The sequence below is a fragment of the Staurois parvus genome, unplaced genomic scaffold (genome assembly GCF_062004578.1).
Source record: "Staurois parvus isolate SC_StPar_1 unplaced genomic scaffold, SC_StPar_1.0 ptg000017l, whole genome shotgun sequence".
NCBI lineage: Eukaryota > Metazoa > Chordata > Amphibia > Anura > Ranidae > Staurois > Staurois parvus.
The window spans coordinates 12073963-12096029 of NW_028317813.1; the positions used below are offsets into that span (position 1 = coordinate 12073963).

Consider the following 22067-nt stretch of genomic DNA (forward strand, 5'->3'; position numbering starts at 1 on the left):
CCCTTTCCATGTTTGGAGATTACATTTCTTTTCCTCTGGACGTAAAGAATGCCCCCTTGTCCTCTATGATGACATCAGGGTGAATACCTCTACACCGAGTTCACTATATGAACCACTGATGTATTTATACATGTTGATCATATCCCCCCTTAATCTCCTCTTCATATATATATATAATTATACCAGGGTTCAAAATTCAAGCTCTGAGCTACTAGCCAGGCCTTAAGAGCTACTCGCCAACAGTTGCCCTGCCCAACCCCTACCCTGTCCCACCCCTAATTCTGCCCGTAAACACACTCTTGTAAATTATCTTTTGAATTGACACTGTTAAATTTTTTATGCAGATGCACCCCCAGGTCAGTCTGTCCCCAGTAAAATCCCCCCAGGTCAGTCCTTTCCCAGTAAATTTGTCCCCCATGTCAGTCTGTCCCCAGTAAATCACCCACAGGACAAACAGGAGGGGGGCAGTGAGACAGGAGGGGAGGAAAGGTGGGGGGGCAGTATCACAGGAGAGTGGGACAGCGGGATAGGTGGGGGCAGCATCACAGGAGGGGGGCAGCAGGATAAGTGGGATGCACCGGGACAGGTGGGGGGCAGTGTCACAGGCAGGTGGGCACTGTCACACGAAGAGGGGCAACAGGACAGGTAGGGGCAGCATCACAGGAGTGGGGCAGTGGGCTAGGTGGGGGCCAGAGGGATAGGTGAGGGGCAGTGTCACAGGAGGGGGGGCAATGTCACAGGAGGTGGGGAGTAGCGGAACAGGTGAGGGGCAGCGTCACAGGAGGGCGGCAGTGGGATAGGTGGGACGCAGTGTCACAAGACAGGGACAATGGGATAGATGGGGGCAGCATCACAGGAGGGGGGCAGTGGGATAGATGGGACGCAGCGTCACAGGAGGGGGGGCAGTGGGAAAGATAGGGTGCAGGGTCACAGGAGGGGGCAGTGGGATAGATGGGGTGCTGCATCACAGGAGGGGGTAGAGGGATAAATGGGGGGGCAACATCACAGTACAAGGGCAGTGGGATAGATGGGGCACAGTGTCACAGTAGGGGGGCAGTGGGATAGATGGCGGCAGTGTCACAGGAGAGGGGCAGTGGGATAGGTGGGGGGTAGCATCACATGAGGGGGGCAGTGGGATAGATGGGGCACAGCATCACAGGAGGGGGGCAGTGCTATAGGTGGGGGGTAGCATCACAGGAGGGGGGCAGTGGGATAGATGGGACGCAGCGTCACAGGAGGGGGGGCAGTGGGATAGATAGGGTGGGAGTCAGCACTGTGCTGCAAGTGGGGCTGTCCGCTGTCACACAGGTGGTGGGACTTGATGACCCCAGTGACTCTGAGCGTCACTGCAGTTGATGGCGGCATTGATGGGTTCCAGCGTGTGTTTGGTTGTCCTCCGAGCCCTCCATTGGTCACCCACTTCCTCTGCTCCATGGGCTCTCCGGGGGGGGGGACTGTGTGGTGGGGGGCATGCCTTCAGTGTCCTCTGTGGGCTGTGCAGGACTATTCTGCTCTGCTGTATCTGGACTATGCATGGAGAGGGATGGGGGGAGACTCCGGAGGTCCTAAAACACTGGGCTGGGCTCCAACTCGCCCCCATGTTATTTCCACTTGCCAGATGCAAGCAGACGAGTGGAAATTTTGAGGCCTGATTATACAATATACTAATTTAACAGCTAAACACTAAATAATAGATTTATAATAATGTATTGATATTTATGTATATTTGTAGCCAGCAGGTGAAGCCGTGGGCATTTTATTACATTTATCAAAGTAATTTTAGCTGCTCTGCTGTTTATAGATTTCAATAGCTCAAGATCATATTTACATACACACACAGTGTGACTCAGAGGACCGTCTCAATGCCGCTCCCAACAAACACACACATTTACATACACACACACCCTGCTTTTTCTGTTCATATGGGGTCCTTTGAATTCTCTACTAGAGAGAAGCAGCTTAAAAGTAAACAGCTGCTACTTTGCTTTCGCTTTAGAAAAATCCATAATGCTGTGTGACACATGAATGCACCCTATATTAAATGTTTATTTCTAAACTAATAATTCAAAGTAGAATTCCAGCCTAAACCTAATCAGTTCTAAAAATGTCCCTTCCCCTCCTAACACCTATGCCGACTAATCTGTGTAAAAAAGATGTATACACTTACCTATATTCATCCTGCTTTGGTCCAGTCATGGGATCTGACTCCCCTGTGTCAGCCAACAGTGACTGCAGGGGAGTGGAGGGAGCCCCAACAACGGCTGGTACATGAAAGCCTATGGGTGATGTCACCACTCCAAGAATTCCATGTCAAGTGCTCTCTCTACTCTCCTGTAGCTGCTATTTGTGCACAACATTCAAATCAGTATACGTTCAATCCTTACCGTCTGTATCTTTGCTTCCATTTCTACATGTGTCAATCTCTCTAGATGGCCTCTGTGTTAAATGACGTCCAGAGGTTACAGAGTCAGCAATTTCTACTGGTTCATGGGACTGCAGATGGTGAGAGACTCATCCATGGAATGAGCAGGTGCATGTTGAATCATTTTACTTTAATGTCATTATAAAGGCAAAGCATGTATTAATAGGGAATGTGAAAATATAACTGGGGAGTTTTTTGCTACCAACGTTCCTAACATCAAGCAATACTTGCCTTCAGCTAGCCTAGCAAAAAGTCATTTATCATTGTACATTTTAATTTAGGTAAGATATTATTCCTGTGATCTGCATGGTGTATGACGATACAGGCTGAGATGATGGAAAGCTTTCTGCCCTTAACAACAAGCATCACATTTGTTTGTGCATGTGCCTGTGAACTGACAGCACATGGAAGGGAGCTAAGATCATTTTGAGGCCACATTTAAATGATATTGTGGTAAACCTATTACATTTACCTTCATTAAATAAGGTTAGATTTATGCCATATCTTTTCCTTTATTATAATTAATGTTCCCTATGAGCTGTGTGCTGTAAACTGAAATTAATGGCATCCTGAAATATTGCATTGCCAGTCTACTGCTTGGTGCAACTCTGTGTGATGGTTACATTCAACTAATTCTAGTTTGCAAAGTTTGAAGATTTTTTTTCAATCAGGAGTATGTGATGGACTCTATTTTGGAAGGATGCTGTTTTTCTTACTGACTCTAAAATTGAAATGAGGAAGTTCATATAATCTTTTACAATGATGATAATGATGATGGTGAGGGTGATGATGAAGAAGATGAATTTAACATGCCCAAAAATTTTACTGTTGTGGCTTTAATAACACTTTAAATCCAAAAGCAAACATTTATTATATTGCAGCTTACAAATTCTCAGATGTGATGGCAGCATTAGTTTTCTTTTGGAGGCTTTCTTTCCTTTATTTTCATCTGATGATCATGACTGTAAGTCTGTTGTTTTTCAACAGAACATGTTGTGTTGCAGATATAGCAGTTTTAGGGTTGAGACAAACCATTTACCACTGATGGGGATGCTTACAATGGTCAGTTTTTATTTATGTAAAACCTTTATCCCAAAAGAAAAAAAATTGTTGCTGTAACTGCTTAAAAAGTGCTAGCTGGAGTTTGGCTTCAATTTTTATTGGTGTGTCTAAATCTACTAGTACATCTAACACTCACCTCCTCTGAGACTGACAATGCTGCTGTCCAAAGGTGTTTATGTTTCTCCTTCATCCAGAGTACAGGCACTCGAATACAGGAGGTGTGTTACTGGCCTGATCACTAGGTGAAAAGAAAGGGGGGAAAGCCTAAAAAAAACAAACGATGCAGCTACCACATCTAAGGATTGGTAAGCTGCAATATGATCCATTTTTGGCTTTGGGTTTATTATTGCTTTGAGCCCAGTACAGTAGCTGTGCTCTTTAAAAAATTCAAGAAAAGTGTTTTGCTTACATTTTTAATTTAAGGATTTGTGTACAAAGAAAAAAAATCTGCTGCAACAAGCAGATTTGTGACAAAGACAGAGAAACTGGGACAACTGTCTGCCTGCACAAACATCCTTTCATGATTAGATTAAAACCAAAATATACTTTTTTCTGTAAAGCCTATCATTATAGCTGGAAAAAAAGAACAGGCCACATCACCAGTGAAAATGCTATGCTGATGACTCATATTAAACATTGGGAAAGCATAAAAATGTACTGGCTGGATTTATTGTGAAATAGTCAAATATTAAGAAGAGCAGAAGGTGGACTCTGCATAGTTAGAGCAATGTGCAGCTTAGTATTCATAGAACAGTATAGTAATAATAGTCAGGGCTGCTGTTAGAAACCACAGGGCCCCATACAGCCTACCTGACAGCCCCCCACTCCCCAAAAAAAACACAGTTTACTTTGTTGTAGTTATGAATGAACACATTGGGTAATCAGTACTGCTCACTGATTGTGTTCATTCGGGAAAGGAAGTGACTGGTAACATAATTACCAGACCCTACCCCCACTCTCCATCCTGAAGAATCCTATTGTGTGCTTGCAGCTGCCAGTGGGAAGGAAAAGATGGAACCTGGCAGCATTGCAGGGGTGGGGGCACACATGGGGGCCCGGGCAGAAGCGGGAAACGTGGTGCACAGGGAAGGTGATGGGTGTGGCGGCATTACTGGAACCGATCCCCTTTATGGCTCTGTCTGCAGCAGCTGAAAATGGGAAGGAGAGAAGAAGCCGACTTTCAGCTGCTGCAGAGAGAGTCATACAGGTGATCGGTTCCAATAATTGCCACACCGCTGTGCTGATCATCCTTCCTGCCCGCATCTGATTCACTCAGCTTCCTGGGCCCCCCTGCTGGCCTGAGCCCCGTACAGTAGGACTGGTGGTACCCCTGTATCCACGGCCCAGTAGTAGTGTTCTGATTATTCATTAATTCAGTGATAGTTTAAAGGTGTGTTTTGCTTTTATTACATTTTTTTCCTTTGTAGTTAAAGACAGTTCCAATTATTAATTGTGAGCAGGTCTTGATGAAATGCCTCCAACATAAAGTTTTGCACAGCACCCTTGTGGATCCTGCCATCCTTTACTTCGGCTGCGGTGAATTGTATCCACTAAATGTTTGTCTTAACACCGATCAATAATATGGAAGGGAAAGTTATGGACGTCATTTGCATTTTAATTAAATGCAATTATAGAACTCCTCTAAACATTATTTGCCTCTAAATAAGTACAAACAAATATAAATGTAGAAAATACAATTAAGTATAAAAGAACGGGACATCTAGTTAGCTTTTGATGAGGCAGGTCAAAAGAAACCAAAAAGCCTTAGGATGCAGCTTTGTAGAGTAAGGTGTGCATCCCAAAATCAGAGGTTATTTACGTATGATAAAGTCCAACCAAAAGTGCACCTTTTGTACGATAATGTGTGAGTCATACAAATTATTCCTATGTATCCCTCCGACCAACTGTACATCCAGCTCCAGTGGTCTGTGTTAGTGTATCATTGAATAAATGTTAGTGTATAAATATATATATGGAAGATTGGATGTTGTATTTTCTAGTTTAGGCTCCATGCACACTAGGAGCTTAAAAACAAGCAATTAACGCTTGTAGTGCAGAAGCAGCCCTACTAGAATCTTCAGATTTCCTGGAGTTAGGCTTTAAGGCTGTCCATTCATTAAAGTGTTACTAAACCCAAAACAGTAAAATCAGTCTGTATATGCAGTAAAGCATGCTTGTTATACTCACTGTGGAGCCTAAGGGGTTAATCCTCCTCATTGTGTAAAAGGATGTTTGATCCTGTCTTCTCTGATCCTTCCCTTCTTCTACTGTCCCCAATCCATCTGCTGATAGAACAGAGCCTTGGGGACAAGCTGCATATGCTCAGTTTGGTGTGTATTGCTAGAGAGTTTTTTTTCTTATTGGAAGAGTGCATGTGATCAGCACAGGGCAGTCAGCACTGTCGAGATAGAGGGTCAGGGGTTATGCAGCCTCATAAGACAATCAGGGGAGATTGAAAACTTCTTCTACAAGCTTTAACCAGTGCTCTGCTGGACACTGATAGAAGTCACAAGACTGCTTTAACTGTTGATGAGAAAAGGTATTTAGTAGTTTATATTTACTTAAATAATTGCATTTCCGTGTTCTGTGTACCATGGGAGACTGGATATAGTGAATGCAGGGTCCTGGGTTTAGTAACGCACAATGCCAACACACCATGATGAATGAAAGGAAATTTTGACATTGCAAGGGAATTTTCTCTTAGCTTAGTGAATGTGGTGAAAATACCTTTTTGCAAAGAAAACCCAATCACATACAAGGAGCATAGAAAAAAAAATTTTGCCTGTGCATGAATGGATGATACAAATTAGCATAGCTTCATCCCATTCAGTAAGCTCAGAGAAAATTCACTTGGAAAGTGAAAAATCAATTTGCCGTTAGTAAATCAAAGTCTTACATTTGTTCAGTCCTACCCGGATGCCAAGTATTTCAACTTGCAAGTGACAACCCTTTCTCCTCAGCATGTCATAGCCAATATGTCTGAATTAGAAAAAAAAAAGAACTGCTGCTTTGGTGCAGCAAAAGCTTCTCCTGATTGTCTTTTGTAAGATGTGCTGTCAGTCATTATGATGTATAGGAGAGAATGGGCTCAGATACACAATATTCCAGAGTGTCAGCTATTGGATTGTGTTTAACCTTATCAATCACTACAAGAACAAAAAAGTAAAGAAATGGTAATTCCCTATATTTAGTAAGTTCATCAGTTCCTCATTTCAATGTAATATATTTTTCCAAACACTTGCGTTGTTTTGAAAATCTGGTTATGTGAAAAGATTAGATTTTTATTAAATTGATAAATACATGATAATTTAAACAAATAATATTTTATTTAGCTAATGTAAAGTTGTTTCTTTATATTGTTCACTCACTGTTTTCATCTGTCTGTATTTTTTGTGTATTTCTTTTCTCCAACAAAAGCCAACGTGCATTTCCAGCATACAGCTGAACTACTGAGTCGCCTGATCCAGGCTGGAGCCAATGTCACCTCAAGGGTACGGCCGTAGAATTAAACTGCAGAAAATGCTTACAGGAAAATGAGGTCTACAATGTTCCTATCCTATATAAAAAATTCATAGCTATGGACAAGAAGCTTATTATGTGGGCGCACAAAGAAGTATCTCTGTACCTACATAAAGGACAAGAAAATACTGAATTTTGATAACAGTATATGGTTAATAATGATCCTATTCGGCAAAATAATTCTCTTTTTATTTTACATGCCTTTATATTTTCCCCGCATGTACATGCACTCAAAATTGGCAAGCAAAAGTGACATGGTTTGGAACAAATTATAACAATGCCATTTCCTGAGCAGTTGCCTCAATAGAATTAAAGTGTATGTATGAGCACATTTTTTTTAAAACATTTGGTTTATTATTATTATTATTATACAGGATTTATATAGCACCGACAGTTTGCTCAGCGCTTTACATTATGGTGGGAGACAGTACACGAGACAGTACAGTAACAATACGATTCAATGCAAGAGGGATTTGAGGGCCCTGCTCCTTGGAGCTTACAATCTAGGAGGGAGGGGTTACTGGTACAAGAGGTAATAACTGTGGGGGATAGAGTGGTTGGAAGGGTAGAGGATTCCAGTATTAGCTGAGGGCGGGATAGGCTTCCCTGAAGAGATAGGTTTTCAGAGTGCGCCTAAAAGTGAACAGAGTAGGCGATAGTCTGATGGATTGTGGTAGGGAGTTCCAGAGGATGGGGGAAGCCCTGGAGAAGTCCTGGAGATGAGCATGGGAGGAGGAGACAAGGGAGCTACAGAGTAGGAGGTCTTGTGAGGAGCAGAGAGTACGGTTTGGGTGATATTTGGAGACAAGATCGGTGATGTAATTTGGGGCAGTGTTATGAACAGCTTTATACGTCAGTGTTAGCGTTTTGAATTTTATCCGTTGGGCAATTGGAAGCCAGTGGAGGGATTGGTAGAGAGGGGTGGCAGATACAGACCGGTTAGTGAGGTGGATGAGTCTGGCAGCAGCATTCTTGATAGACTGAAGTGGGGATAGCCTGCAGTGAGGTAGTCCAATGAGGAGGGAGTTACAGTAGTCGAGGCGTGATATAATAAGGGAGTGAATGAGTTGCTTAATGGTTTCCGAGGTTAGGAACGGTCGTATCTTGGAGATGTTGCGCAGGTAAAGTCTACATGAGTTTGTCAGCGATTGGACCTGGGGTTGAAAGGACAGATTGGAGTCTAGGATGACACCTAGAACCCTGGCTTGAGGGGTGGGACTTATGATAGTGTTGTTGGTCTTGATGGAGAAGTCGGGGGGGGAGGGCGTGGACTGAGGGGAATACTAGGAGCTCAGTTTTGGAAAGATTGAGTATGAGGAAGTGGAGTGACATCCAATCCGATATGTCACTTAGTAGGCTTGAGATACGAGCGGAGACTGAAGGTGTGAGGTAAGGGGTAGAGAGATAGAATTGTGTGTCGTCAGCATAGAGGTGGTAATTGAAGCCGTGGGAATTTATCAATTGGCCAAGGGAGGAGGTGTAGATGGAGACGAGAAGGGGTCCAAGGACAGAACCTTGAGGGACCCCAACAGAGAGAGGGAGTGAAGAGGAGGTGGCAGTGTTATAGGTAACACTGAAGGAGCGCTGTGATAGATAGGAGGAGAGCCAGGAGAGAGCGGAGTCTCTAAGGCCAATAGAGTAGTTTTTTGAGGAGGAGGGGGTGGTCAACTGTGTCAAAAGCCGCAGAGAGGTCGAAGAGTAGGAGTACTGTATAGTGGACATTGGTTTCGGCGGATAGTATGTCGTTGGTGAGTTTGAGTAGGGCAGTTTCGGTGGAGTGTAGGGGGCGGAAGCCAGACTGTAGAGGATCGAGGAGGTTGTTTTCAGTGAGGTGGGAGCTCAGGCGATTGTAGACTAAGCGCTCTAGGAGTTTAGAGGTAAATGGCAGCAGGGAGATGGGTCTTAAGTTGTTCAAGTCGGTGGGGTCCAGGGAGGGTTTTTTTAAGTATGGGAGTGATGTGCGCGTGCTTTAGAGGGGAGGGGAAGGGGCCAGTAGAAAGGGAAAGATTGAAGATGTGAGTGAGGGAGCGTAGGATGGAAGAAGAGGGTGACCGTAGGAGTTGTGTGGGGACAGGGTCCAGGAGGCAGGTGGTGAGGCGGGCTTCTGAGAAGACCTTAGTGACCTCTTCAGTAGTAGTGAGGTAGAAGGAGCGAAGTGTTGAGGGGGTTTTAGTGTGAGGAATGCTAGGTGGGGTGGAAGTCTGAGCAGTGGCGATGTCCCTACGAATTGCGTCAATCTTGTTTTTGAAGTGGTTAGCAATCTCGTGGGCGGTGAGTGAGGTACTGGGTGGAGGTGGGGGCGGAGAAAGTAGAGAGTTAAAAGTAGAGAAGAGCCAACGAGGACTGGAGGAGAAGGTATTAATGAGGGTAACAAAGTAGGCTTGTTTGGCAGCGTGAAGGGAGGAAGTGTATGTTAGGAAGGCAGATTTATATCGGGTGAACGCTTGTTGGGATTTGGTTTTATGCCATAGTTGCTCCAGTGCACGACTACGTCGTTTGAGATTTTAGGTGTGGTCAGTCTGCCAGGGTTATAGCGGTCGGGGCCTAATGCTTCGTGTTGTTGGGGGTGCAAGCGAGTCTAGAGCGGCTGACAGCGAATTGTTGTAGACAGTAGTGGCCAGGTCAGGGCAGGACAGGGGAAGGATGCTGTCGTAAAGTTGGTCAGTTGCAGAGTGGAAGGGAGCAGGGTTCAAGTTGCGGAGGTTTCTGCTGGTGATTGTTTGCCGTTTGGAGGGATATGTGTTTGAGGACGAGGAGACGGACAAGGTGATGTGATGAAGTTGTGATCCGAGAGAGGAAAGGGGGTGTTTGTGAGGTTGCAGGGAGTACAAAGATGAGAGAAGACAAGGTCTAGAGTGTTCCCGTCGGAGTGAGTGGGGGACTGTATACACTGTATATAAAAAGAAGAGGTTAAGTGGAAGAGTTGGGATGTAGCCGGGTTATTGATGTTGATAGGGATGTTGAAGTCTCCAAGGATGATAGTGGGTAGTTCAGAGGAGAGAAAGAAGGGTAGCCAAGCGGAGAAGTCGTCGAGAAAGCGGGACACGGATCCAGGAGGCCGATAGATCACTGCAATCCACAGAGAGATTGGAGAGAATAGCCAGATGCAGTGGGTCTCGAAAGAAGAGAAGGATAGAGAGGGAGGGTTTGGGAGGACTTGGAAGGTGCTCTGTGGTGACAGGAGCATACCAACCCCACCACCTTTCCGACTACTGGGTCTGGGTGAGTGGGTGCAGATGAGACCTCCACAGGAGAGTGCCGCGGGGAAGCAGAATCTGTTGCTTGGATCCAGGTTTCGGTGATCGCTAGGAGGTTAAGGGAGCGGGAGACAAAGAGGTCATGGATAGTGGTGAGCTTTTTGCAGACCGAGCGGGCGTTTCAGAGTGCACAAGAAAACGGGAGGGTGGTTTTGGGGAGCAAGGGGACAGATATTAGATTGAGGGGGTTGCGGCAGTTCACGGGAGAAAGAGGATGCCTTGTGTGTGGGTGAGGTAGTGGAGGACCAAGGTTAGGGGAAATATCCCCAGAGGTTAGGAGAAGAAGAAGGGTGAGAAAGGTGACATGGGAGCGGGATGTACATGAGCGCGTATGTCTACCAGTTCTGGCGTTCAGGTCAGAAGGAGAGTGGAGTATCAACAGGAGGTGATGAGAGCAGTAGTAGGGAGATGGAACCAGTGAAGGTGAGATGTACAGTTGTTTGGGTGGAGCAGAGGTACAGAGAAAAGAGATTTTGGGAACGGAGGAGAGGAATATGAAAAGGAGGAGTAGAGAGGCATTTTAAGAGGTATACGGGGTGGCGGTCAGGCGTGGTTTATCTTTCAAGTATATTAACATTTCAGATACAGAAAAATACCATTAGACCCTGAAAGAAATCTAGTGTGCTCCTAGTGTCCTGCAGTGAACTGAGCATACAGTGGGGTTAAAAAAGACAAATGGGCTTTGCAAGGGAGTGTTCCCTCACAGCTTAGAGAATGAGGTGAAGCTCTGCTGACTTCCATCATCCTATCATGTGCAAGCAAAAATACTTTTTTTTCTTCTCTCCTTGCACATTAAATTTCACTACAGTCACTAACCAAATTCCATCCAAAATGTAACTTCCCTTGCAAAGTGAACAGCCTATTTGCCTATAGTAAACTAGCCTCAGGTCCAGAGGCATTTGTCAGGTGGCTCGTGACACCTCCTCACTGCCCATGTTATCCAATAAAAGCCAAGAGAACTGTGGCACCACCACTTGCATTACATATGATTGCATAGCAGTCCCGTGAACTTGAATAGCTACTGTGGCCAAATGCAGCAGCTTGCATAACTTTTGATGTAATGCAGTTGTGGTGATGTCTACTAACATGGCCGCCAACCATGCTATTTGAGGTTGGACGGTTGCGGCTGGTAAAACCGGCTAACCGAGGCCTTACTGTCAGGGTCACCAGGTAAAACAATAGGAAAAAAAGCTGAAAAAGAAAACGAATGCTACATATAAGGATTGGGAAGCTGCAATATATTACCATTTTGTTCTTAGGTTTAAGTACACATTAAAAGAGAAGTATGGCCAAAGCTTTTTGGTCATATTTTTCTTCTGAGTCATAGGAGTGAACTTACTTTTGCACACCTGTAACCCAGTATCAGCTGACAGCGGGCTCAAGCACAGGTAGGGCTGTCTTTAACCACTTGCCAACTGAAAGACAGCTACAGTGCTGTTCTCAAGTCCAGCACTGGGCACGCTCTGTGACCGCTGTGTCCTTTGGGTAAAGGGCCAACCACAGCAGTCATTTACCATGTGATTAGCTATGTCCAATCACAGCTGATCACATGTAAACAGACTTGCCGATTATCTGCAGCCCTTTCCTCTCATGATGTGTGTGTATGTGGAAAGGGGAGCCGATAACCGGCAAGGCTGTCAGTATATTGTTTACACTGATAATCAGGGCACTCATCCTCAGATAATCGGAACCTGATCAGTGTTCATCAGTGCAGCCTCATCAGTGGCCATTAGTGCAGCCTCATCAGTGCAGCCTATCAACTTACCTATTTGGTAAATTTTGCAACAGAAACTAAGAAAAACATTTTCTTTTTTTGTTTGTTTTAGTGAAAAACTAAAACCCAGTGGTGATAAATAGCACAAAAAGAAAGCTCTGTCTAAAAAATGATACAAATTTTTTTATCGGTACAGTGTTGCATGACCGCGCAATTGTCATTCAAAGTGTGACAGCATTGAAAGCTGAAAATGTCCCTGGGCAGGAAGGGGGTGAAAGTGCCCAATACTGAAGTGATTAAATAGGCATCAAAAAATTTTAAATAATTTGGCCTCACAGCAAAAGGAAAGTTGATACATTAAAAAAAAAAGTTAAGACGCATAGCTGTTCCTAAACTGCTCTAGATTCCTCAGTGACCTACAAAGAAGAGTGAGCCTTTGATGGAAAAAGAACAACTGCCCCTCCAATGCTAAATTCCAGGATTTCCTAAGTGAAAAAATATGAGTTTAGAAGCTTAAAGTACTAGTAAACGTATTTTTTATATTTTTACGTACAGGTAAACTTATAATGAAGCTTACATATCGGCAAAATGAATATCTCCTAAACATGCACTGTTTTTAGGAGATATTCTAGTGAGCAGCAGCCAGTGACATACCCGTGCTGTTCCTTCAGAGCTGTGTGCCATGGCCATAGTGACGTCATCGCGTTTTCGGCCATTCAAGTGGCTGCAGCCCGGAAGAAGGACTGGGTGAAGATGGAAACCTTTGCAGTGGTGACAGCACGTTTTTGGAGGGCTTTGTTCTCAGGTAAGTCTTTCATAATGTGCTAGTATGCAATGCATACTAGCACATTATGACATTACCTTGCAGGGGAAAATCTTCACATTTTGCAGAAAATATCCTATGCCCCATTCAGTGTTAAAAAAAAACTATGCGACTTAAAGTTTTCTTCATACCTGTACGCCTTTGGGCCTCCCTTAAAGCTTGGTCAAAAAATCCCAATTAGCAGTCCTCATATTCTGCCTCTCCCCTGGGTTTTTTTAACATCCTCATACCTTTTAAGCTGCATTATCTTCAAGAAATATCCTCATATACAGTACTGATCAGCTGGGATTCACTGCTCTTTGCTGCACAGCCTTCTACTAAAAGCCAGATATCTCTTTCCGGTTCTGACAGCTGGCCTCCAGATGATGTGTACCAGCTTCGCCCTCCTCTGGCCACTGTAATCCAGATTATACTTCCTGGGATATGAGTGGTGGCAACATCACTGTGTCCTAGGTGAGAATGGAGATGGAGCTGGGGGCACAAAACAGAAAAGATAAAGCAAACTTTACTGAAAAAAAAATAAAAACCTTCTCCCTGCAAGGTAATGTCATAATGTGGTAGTATGCATCACATACTAGCACATTATCCACTTACCCTCCAGAGGATTTACCCCCCTTCCTGACCAGGCCATTTTTTGCGATATGGCGCTGCGTTATTTTAACTGACAATTGCACGGTCATGCAACACTGCACCTAAATGAAATTCATGTCCTTTTGTTCCCACAAATAGAGCTTTCTTTCAGTGGTATTTGATCGCCTGTGCAGTTTTTATTTTTTGCGCTATGAACAAAAAAGGACCAACAATTTTGAGAAAAAAACTTTTTGCTATTAAACATGTCCAGTAAAAAAATTTAGAAAATCAAATTTCGTCATAAATTTAGGCCAAAATGTATTCTGCTACATGTCTTGGCACTATATATACTAGTAATGGCGGCGATTAGTGACTTATATCGGGACTGCGGTGGGCATTCTGACACTGGAGGGAACTAACTTGGTGTTACTGACATCCCCAGCTAATAAAATGCACTGTCACTGGGCTAATGGCACTGGACAAGAAGGTGATAACATGTGGGGCAATGAAAGGGTTAACTGTGTGCTGTTTTACTATGTTGGCTGTGAGTGCTTTACACTGTAAGCACACTGCTTTGTATGGCTCTGTTATGCAGGGCCATACAAAGCAATCTGCAGGAACTGACAGGGGAGAGATCTGTGTTGTTTATACACAGGTCTCTCCCCCGTCAGTAATACTCAGCGACCACTGGGTACCAGCAAAGGAATCACCGGCCAGGATCCGATGATTGACAGCCGAGGCCGTGAATGGTGGCGCGGGTAGGACGCGCACGTGCCCCCTACCCGGAACTAAAAAATCACGTATATATACAGTATGTAATTTTGCGCACCCGTGCCTCCCTGTAGCAGTATTTCTGCCATAGGGTGACGCGGAAGCGGTTTTGAAAGACTTACCTTGAAATTAAGCTTTCCAGGGGCCCGCTGTCACGGTTGATAGGGTTTCCATCTTCATCTGGTCTTCCTTCTGGGTTCATGTGCTCTGGCCACTTGAATGACCGAGCTGAAATGACATCAGTCCCATGCACAGGAGTCTCAGCTGAGACACAGAGCTCTGAAGGAAAGGCATGGGTATGTCATTCCTTCAGAGCCCATTTGCCAGTGACTTCACTGGCTGCAGGGACACTGAATATCTCCTAAACGGAACATGTTTAGAAGATTTTCCTTGTACCTACAGGTAAGCTTTACTGGAGTTTATGGCAAATAAACAAAAAAATGATCATTGTAGATTGTAGAAAGGGGGATGTTTAAACTAAGCTAAATGCAATACTGAAGTGAAGGGGAGGTCAGCTTTTAAAGAGTGTTTGTGGCATTAGTCTTTTAACACAGAGTAAGCAAGTAGTGGAAAAATTTTAAAACGAGATTTTGTTAAAAACCAAAAAAGTGGAAACAAATTAGTGTGGTTATTATTTGTTATATTGATGTCCATTTCCATGAAGTTACCTGAACTGAATATGACTGTTTTGCTTTGTAGATTTATCCTGATGAGGACCATTTCTTCCTGTCAAAGGGGAGCCAGCAGCACCTGCATCAGTCTGTGGTTTCCTATCTGCAGAGCTGCCTTCAGAATAGTGGCACCAGGCAGAGAGACCTGTGATAGAGCTTCCCTGTAAACCTCAATCAGAGCACAAGATGTGGATGGTTTTGCCATAGACACGCCTGTTCATGGATGTATTTAACTATTCACACACAAGGCTTCCATCAAAAGTACAAGGTGCTACTACAAAGCAGGCATATGTGTCACCATGACGCGTTGACCACATGGTGCATGGTGTGCATCCTAACAGTCAGTTCCTATAAGATTGTTGCTAAGAAGGCTTTGGCAGTCCAGAAATGAAAGAAAGAAAATACTATGCTTTAGATCTGCGCATATATACCTCTGACTGCTATAGTAATATAGATAAGGTGCTAGATGTCAGCAACTTTATGTAACATACAAGGAAATGAACCATGCTTCTTGTCAGACTTGTTTTAAAAAGCACTTTTAATGTTTTTCATTCAGACTGTATTTTTTAGATTGTCGACTATCTATACTGCTACTCGTTATCTCTTTAAAGTGGTTGTAAATCCTTACATATACCCAGTAAAATGACTGGCCTCAGGTGATACACAAAGATGAAACAAATCCTTTGGCATAAGTTGTACCTGTTTATGTGCAATCTTCTCTTCACTACATCTGCTCAAAGTCCAAAATTTATAAAGCTTGTCTGAGAGTTCAGAAAACGGGACGGGGAGCTGAAATTACACATTGCAGAGTTCAGTGAAGAGAGCTCTGAGAGCTGATTGGAGGGAAGGGGCACACCCCCTTCACACAACTCACAGGAAGCCTAACAATCACAGGCTGTGTGCTGAAATTCCTTGCATCACCCCTTTTTTCTCCTGCTGTAAAACTTGCCAGAAGTGACTCATGCAAGTTAGAGAGGAACCAGGCAGCAGACAGAAATGACACTTAGGGCTCGTTCACACTTGACTTATTTCTAACTGTTGCCAAATACCCCTATAGCGTTTGACAGGCATTAGACAGGCATTTGGGAAGTGTTTTTAAAGCTCCCCAAACGCTCTATGCGTGGTTTTGAGGCGTTTGATAGGCGTTTCCCAAGCGTTAAAACTGCACCGCAAACGCCTATAATGAAGTTAAATGGTATTAATGCTCCACAAACCCCTCGCAACCACCTTGCAGACGCCCCGCAAATGCCTGCCAGGCATTTGAGGAGCGGCACCATAGACTTGAATGGGAGCCTTCAACTCCTCCTGACTCAACATGTTTTGCCGCGATGCAATGCTAACGCTTCAGTGTGAACAGCACTGTGTGCTGCCATGTGCAGAATTTTCATAGGCGTTTGAGAAGCCTTAAAAACGTTTCCCAAACACCTGTCTGATGCCTGCTGACAAAGCTAGTGTGAACGTAGCCTTAGTGCTCAGGATAGAGGCAAGCACACACTATAGAGAGAGAGCCTTTTTTCATATTTCATGTCTGAGGTTTACAACCACTTTAAGTTTATATGCGCCTTGCAAACCTTATAATACCAATCAGTCTAACCGATACCCATCACTAGAGGGCAGTAGAACACTAAATTCATTGACATGGCAGATGTTGAAGCATTGCAGTAGCTTATTCTTTACCTTTATCAATAGTTTAGTAGTGTTATAATGCAGTTGTACAACATATCAGACATTCCGGCCATTTCTGATGTTTGCATACCTGCAGATTTTTTAAATGCACCTAGTAACAGAGCTGTATTTAGACATCTTGTTGACCTAGACACATATGAATGATGACACCATTTTATACAAGCCCTTCCTTTTTGTGTCACTTGATCTCTTTGTAAAAAAAAAAAAAAAAATACTGCTAGAATACGCTATTGGAGGAAGCATGTTCTCTACTTTGGATGCATGACTACTTCTGAACTATACAGATCACCAAACTAGAGAAGGGAACCGTGCTTTTTTGTTTCCTGAACTACAAAGAGCCTTCTGACTCCTCTCAGTTTTCCCTGCACTCCCTTCCCCCTACAATTCTTTGAATTTAGTTACAAATATCCAGAAGAAAATATTACCACAGTTTGTTAATGCTGAGACTTGGCACTACCCCTCTAACCTTGATCCCCAAGTGACTGGCTCACAAGTGCCTTATGGCACATACAGCCCTTCTGGGAGTACACACCAATTGCCAACAGTGCTGTACTTGCTAGGCACAGCTCACAGCAAAACCCTGAATACAAATGCACATAAAATGAAAACCCTGATGGATCCTCATTGTTCAACGAGTTCCAACCACTTATGTATTTTAAATGTAGAAATTGCATTATAACAAATTTCAACACATTTTCTAGGAGCTATCTCCTACTTCCTGCTTGTCTCCCCCTGTTGACATCCTCCCACTGCTATAAACAGCAATTGCTATGTATTACAAAGCAGGATCAGCTGTCAAAATTGAGTTACGTCTCTGAAAAATGATACTTATAGATAGTCTGCAAGTGTCATTGAGTATTACAATGTAACAATGTATTGTTACACTGGAGTTATTATTTCTTGCATATGTGGATCAAAGGCATGCGCTACTATACATATGACTTTAGTCAAGTAAACCATGCATTTTTAAAAAATTAATGTATTCATATTTAACCTCTTATTAACCCTTAGTTAAAGTGTTACTAAACCCAGGACCCTGCATTCGCTATATCTGGTCTTCCACAGTACACATAACATAAAATTCAATTATTTTAGTAAATATAAACTGCTAAATACCTTTTCCCATCAGCAGTATATGGCAGTCTTGTGACTTCTATCAGTGTTCAGCTGAGCACTGGTTAAAACTTGTAGGAGGAGATTTCATTCTGCTCTGACTGTCCTATGAGGGTGCATGTCAAGGTCCTACCTTTCCTCAGAGATTGTGTTGCTCCATGTGCTGGCATCCATCTTAAGTTCCTGCAAAACATGGTGGGAGCCTTTATGCTTTCAGGCCTCTACGGCTCCTCCTCCAGAAGGGTGTGGCTGATCACATTTAAGCCTGCTGTCTGTAGTGGCTCTTTGCATTCGTGTCCTGTATGTTCCTTTGCAGCAAGCTCTTGTTCTGTTCTCGTTGCTCTCCTGGTAACCGACTCGGCTTGGACAAGACTATTCTCTGCTTTATCCCATTACCTGACGTCCCGTTGCTGAACCCGGCCCGTGACCTGAGTATTCTTGTCTATCGTCTTGTACTGTTTGCTCCGTTGTTATCGACCCAGCCTGTCCGACCACGCTATACGTTTTCCATCTGGCTCCCACCAGCTGTACGCCATTGGCGGCAGTCGTTCCTGCAGCTGGGGTTACTCGGGGGCCGCGGCCTGGTCTCAGGCTGCGTCAAGTCCATCCCCACCATCAGGGGCCCTGGTGAAGGGCAGCCTGGGGCTTAGACTCCGCGCCCTGAGGGACTCTGGTCTGTGAGTAGCGGCTGTCGTCAGTCGCTGCATGACTTTACCATTAGGCCTGCCTGCCCATTCCACCGCTCCTGTCCTGACAGTGCATAACCCCTGACGCTGTGCCTGGACAGTGCTGATTGGCTCTGTGCTGATCACATGCACTCTCCCAAAGGAAAAAAAACTCTCTAGCCATACACACTAAACTGAGCATGTGCGGAGTGTCTCCTAGAGCTCTGTACTATCAGCAGATGGATTGGGGACAGTAGAAGAAGGGAAGGATCAGACAACAGGATCAAACAGCCTTTTTACACAATGCAGATGAATAACCCCTAAGGCTGGCCATACACTATACAATTTTCTGTCCAATTTCCTTTAGATTTACCTTCAACTATGTAGTGCAAGAGCCCGCCTAATTGGATATAATTGAAAGTGTTGTTTAGGTTTGACCTCATATTATATCGTTTTTGGTAAATCTAAAGCAAAATTCTCAAGAAAATTGTATAATGTATGGCCAGCCTTAGCTCCACAGTGAGTATAACAAGCATGCTTTACTGCATATACAGACTGATTTTACTGTTGTGGGTTTAGCAACACTTTAATCCTTGTCAGCCCTAATTAACTCCTTTCTTTCTCCCTTTAGCTATTTCTGCTGATTATTTCTATTTTCTTTACAACTAATATTTATTTAATTTGTTTTGTTAGTTTTTCAGAGATGCCTAAAAATGTGCAACATTGTAAACAAAACATATTTTTTAATTTGCTCATAACTTTGTCATGCTTTGTACCAGAAACATTATTTTACCGTGATTGTAAACGGGACAAATTATAGAATAAAATCTATACTGTTTATTCATAGTAAAATTACTTTTAAAAAAATGAACACTGGTCAAAACTGAACATTTTTGCAAAACAATATATCCAAAAGAAAGCTTTATTTCCCCCACCAAAAAAGTATATATATATAATTTTTTTTTTTAATTTAATTTATTTTTTTTGGTACAGCACAGTATTCACATGTTGATGTCCGACACGTACATTACAGTACATTTACAATTTGCACATGCATGTATTTTTGTTTTAAATACAAACCCTAAACCTAAACTTTCAGCTTTTAAATATCAGACTATATCATTATGAAAACAAAGTTGTTGGTATTTAAATTTCTGCCATTCAATAATGAATTATTACCTACTATTCGATTCATGTATTTTGATTACTTTAAGTATTTTCATCACTGGTATAAAAAGCATCTCATTGTCTAATTCAGGGGTCTCCAAAGTTTCTGAACAAAGGGCCAGCTTTCTAGTCTTCTGACTTTAGGGGGGCCGGACTGTAACAAGTGGAAGTGAAAAATGCAGCAGAATTAGTGCCCAATCATTGGCGTCAGTAGAAGGAATAGCGCCCTATTATTGGTATCAGTGAGAGGAATAGTGCCCCAACATTGGTGTCAGTGGAAGGAATAGTTCCCCAACACTGGTATCAATTAAAGAAAATTTGCCCCAATACTGGTGTCAGTAGAAGTTTATTTTTTGCACTATAAACAAAAAAAGAGGAAAAAAAAAAGGTTTTCTTTGTTTCTATTATAAAATTTTCCAACAGGTAATTTTTCTCCTTCACTGATATATGTTGGCTGCACTGATAGGCAGCACTGATGGGCACTGATGAGGTGGCACGGATAGGCAGCACTGATGGGCACTGTTAAGCTGCACTGAGGAGGTGACACTGATGAGGCGGCACTGGTGGGCATTGATGAGGAGGCACTGATGATGCTGCACTGATATGCAACAATGATGGTCACTGATAGGCGGCACTGATGGGTGACACTGACAGGTGGCCTGACTGATGGGAGTGACTGGCAGCACTCATGGGCAGCACTGCTCGGCACTGATGGGCACAACTGCTTGTACAGCACTGATGGGTGGCACTGGTGGGTGATATTGCTGAGCACTGATCGGTACTGGTGGGTGGCACTGCTGGGCACTGGTGGGAAGCACTGCTAAGCGGTACTGCAGGGCACTGATCATCAGCGCACTGATGATCAGTGCCGATCTGTTCTGTCACATTTGCCAGTTATCGGCAGTACTTTCCTCATGCTGTGATAGCAATTCAAACAGTTGTAACTGGCAACTGTATTTACTCCATGGTCTGCTGTGTCATTGGACACAGCTGATCACATGGTAAAAGGCCTCTGTGATTAGCCTTTTACCTCATCACGTGATCAGCTGTGTCACGAATCACGAAGATCGCCGGCTGCGCAGCGCTGGGCGTGTGCGGGTGGACGTCATATGACGCCCTCCCAGAACTGGATAACCGCGCTGTAGCTGGCATTCGGTTATAGCGTGGTTAGTAAGTGCTTAAGACTAGGTTCACACTAATGCGGTGTGGTATATCGCATTCCTGTGCAAATCACATGTGTACATTTTGTATGGCTCAAATCGCACCGCACCTTCACCAAAAAGGTTCAGGACCCTTTTTTGGTCCTCACTAGAACTGGATCGCATGGGTATTCACACCTATGTGATCCGATTCTGCACATCACACTGTGATTTGCGGACCGATTTCGGGATTTGTACTTCTGTCCATTAAGTTCTGGGGCATACACAACTCTACCAGACAGCAGAGCCAGGTTGGTGACTTTTGCTTACTGCTGTTAAGCAACACCATGTGGTCACCTTATTTCCCCAGCCTCTCCGAATGTTCCTTTCCAGCTCTTTTGGCTTTTAGCGCTTCCCTCCCTCTTCCAGCATAAGGCTTGCCATACATTGAGAGAATCAGACCCTCCATCCACATTATACAGTGTGAATGGACAGCTGCTGGAGGTAGCTGTTGGACTAACCTAACAGCAGCTGCATTTGTTTGCATGCAGCTGCTATTCGGCCAACAGTTTTCTACCCAGCTCCTTCAATTTATCAATGGAATGATGACGGGCAGGGGGGAGCCGTTAGGGCCACCCAGGAAGTAAATTTCAACCAGAGCACCATACACTTTGCATAGTGTATGGAAAGCTAAAGTACTGCTGTGCAAAGGATGTCAGGAAGCTGATACCAAGTCAAAATCAGGTACTGATAGAATACAATAACCCTAGGTTCACACCCAAGTGGTTTCTTCCGCGTTTTGCAGAAATGCAGTACAGTCCATTTAACATGAATTTTTATGGGACTGGCTCACATCTCCGAGTTTTTACCTGGTGCATTTTTTGGAAAGGGTCAGGGACTTTTTTGAACGCAAAACGTTGCATTTTTTGGTTCTATACACTTTAATGGGAACGCTGCAGAAAAGTATGTATTGCGTTTTTGATGTATTTTTGCAACATTTTTGATGCGTTTTGCATTTAAAAACTGCCTAGCAATAAGAAAAATGAATAAAAATAAAAATGCACAATGCATCAAAACACAGCAAAAACGCAAAATGCCACGCAAAACACAATGCAGAAACGCACAAAATGCAACCTGCATAGATGTGAACCTAGGGTTAATCTTTTTTTTAGTTTTAATGTATTTTTATTGCAAAGAAAATGTTCAGGTAAACAGTCATTTTGACAGTCAAGAAGAACATACTGTACATCTAAAAGGACATTTGGTAATGAATAAACAGTAATTTGATATCATGAACTTATCTAATTCTCGGTAAAGTTCCAAAAGAAGAATGGTTGGTTGCAAAATGTAGCATGCTTTTGAAATAATATGCAATTCAAACAGTTATATCAATAAAGTTTGTTAAAAAATATGCTGTTTGTTATATCTTTATAAGATGTTATATCTTTCTCTGTGTAGGGAGGTCAGTACCTCCTGCCCAAGTTCCTC

General features: G+C 43.5%; 1 protein-coding gene across 4 annotated transcripts in view; it reads left to right on the forward strand.

Annotated features, from left to right (window-relative positions):
* LOC149473310 (inactive dipeptidyl peptidase 10-like) overlaps positions 1-21990 on the forward strand; it is a 243126-nt gene extending 221136 nt beyond the window's left edge. The window contains exons 24-26 of one of the 4 annotated variants that reach the window (XM_089679770.1): positions 2430-2530; positions 6902-6975; positions 14838-21990. In XM_089679770.1, the coding sequence (XP_089535896.1) occupies positions 2430-2530; positions 6902-6929 (129 nt within the window). In that variant the 3' untranslated portion in view covers positions 6930-6975; positions 14838-21990. Of the gene's footprint in view, positions 1-2429; positions 2531-6901; positions 6976-14837 lie in introns of those variants that run through there. The other 3 variants (XM_089679763.1, XR_016313081.1, XR_016313082.1) reach the window with 3 other exon arrangements.
* The last annotated feature ends 77 nt before the right edge of the window (positions 21991-22067 follow it).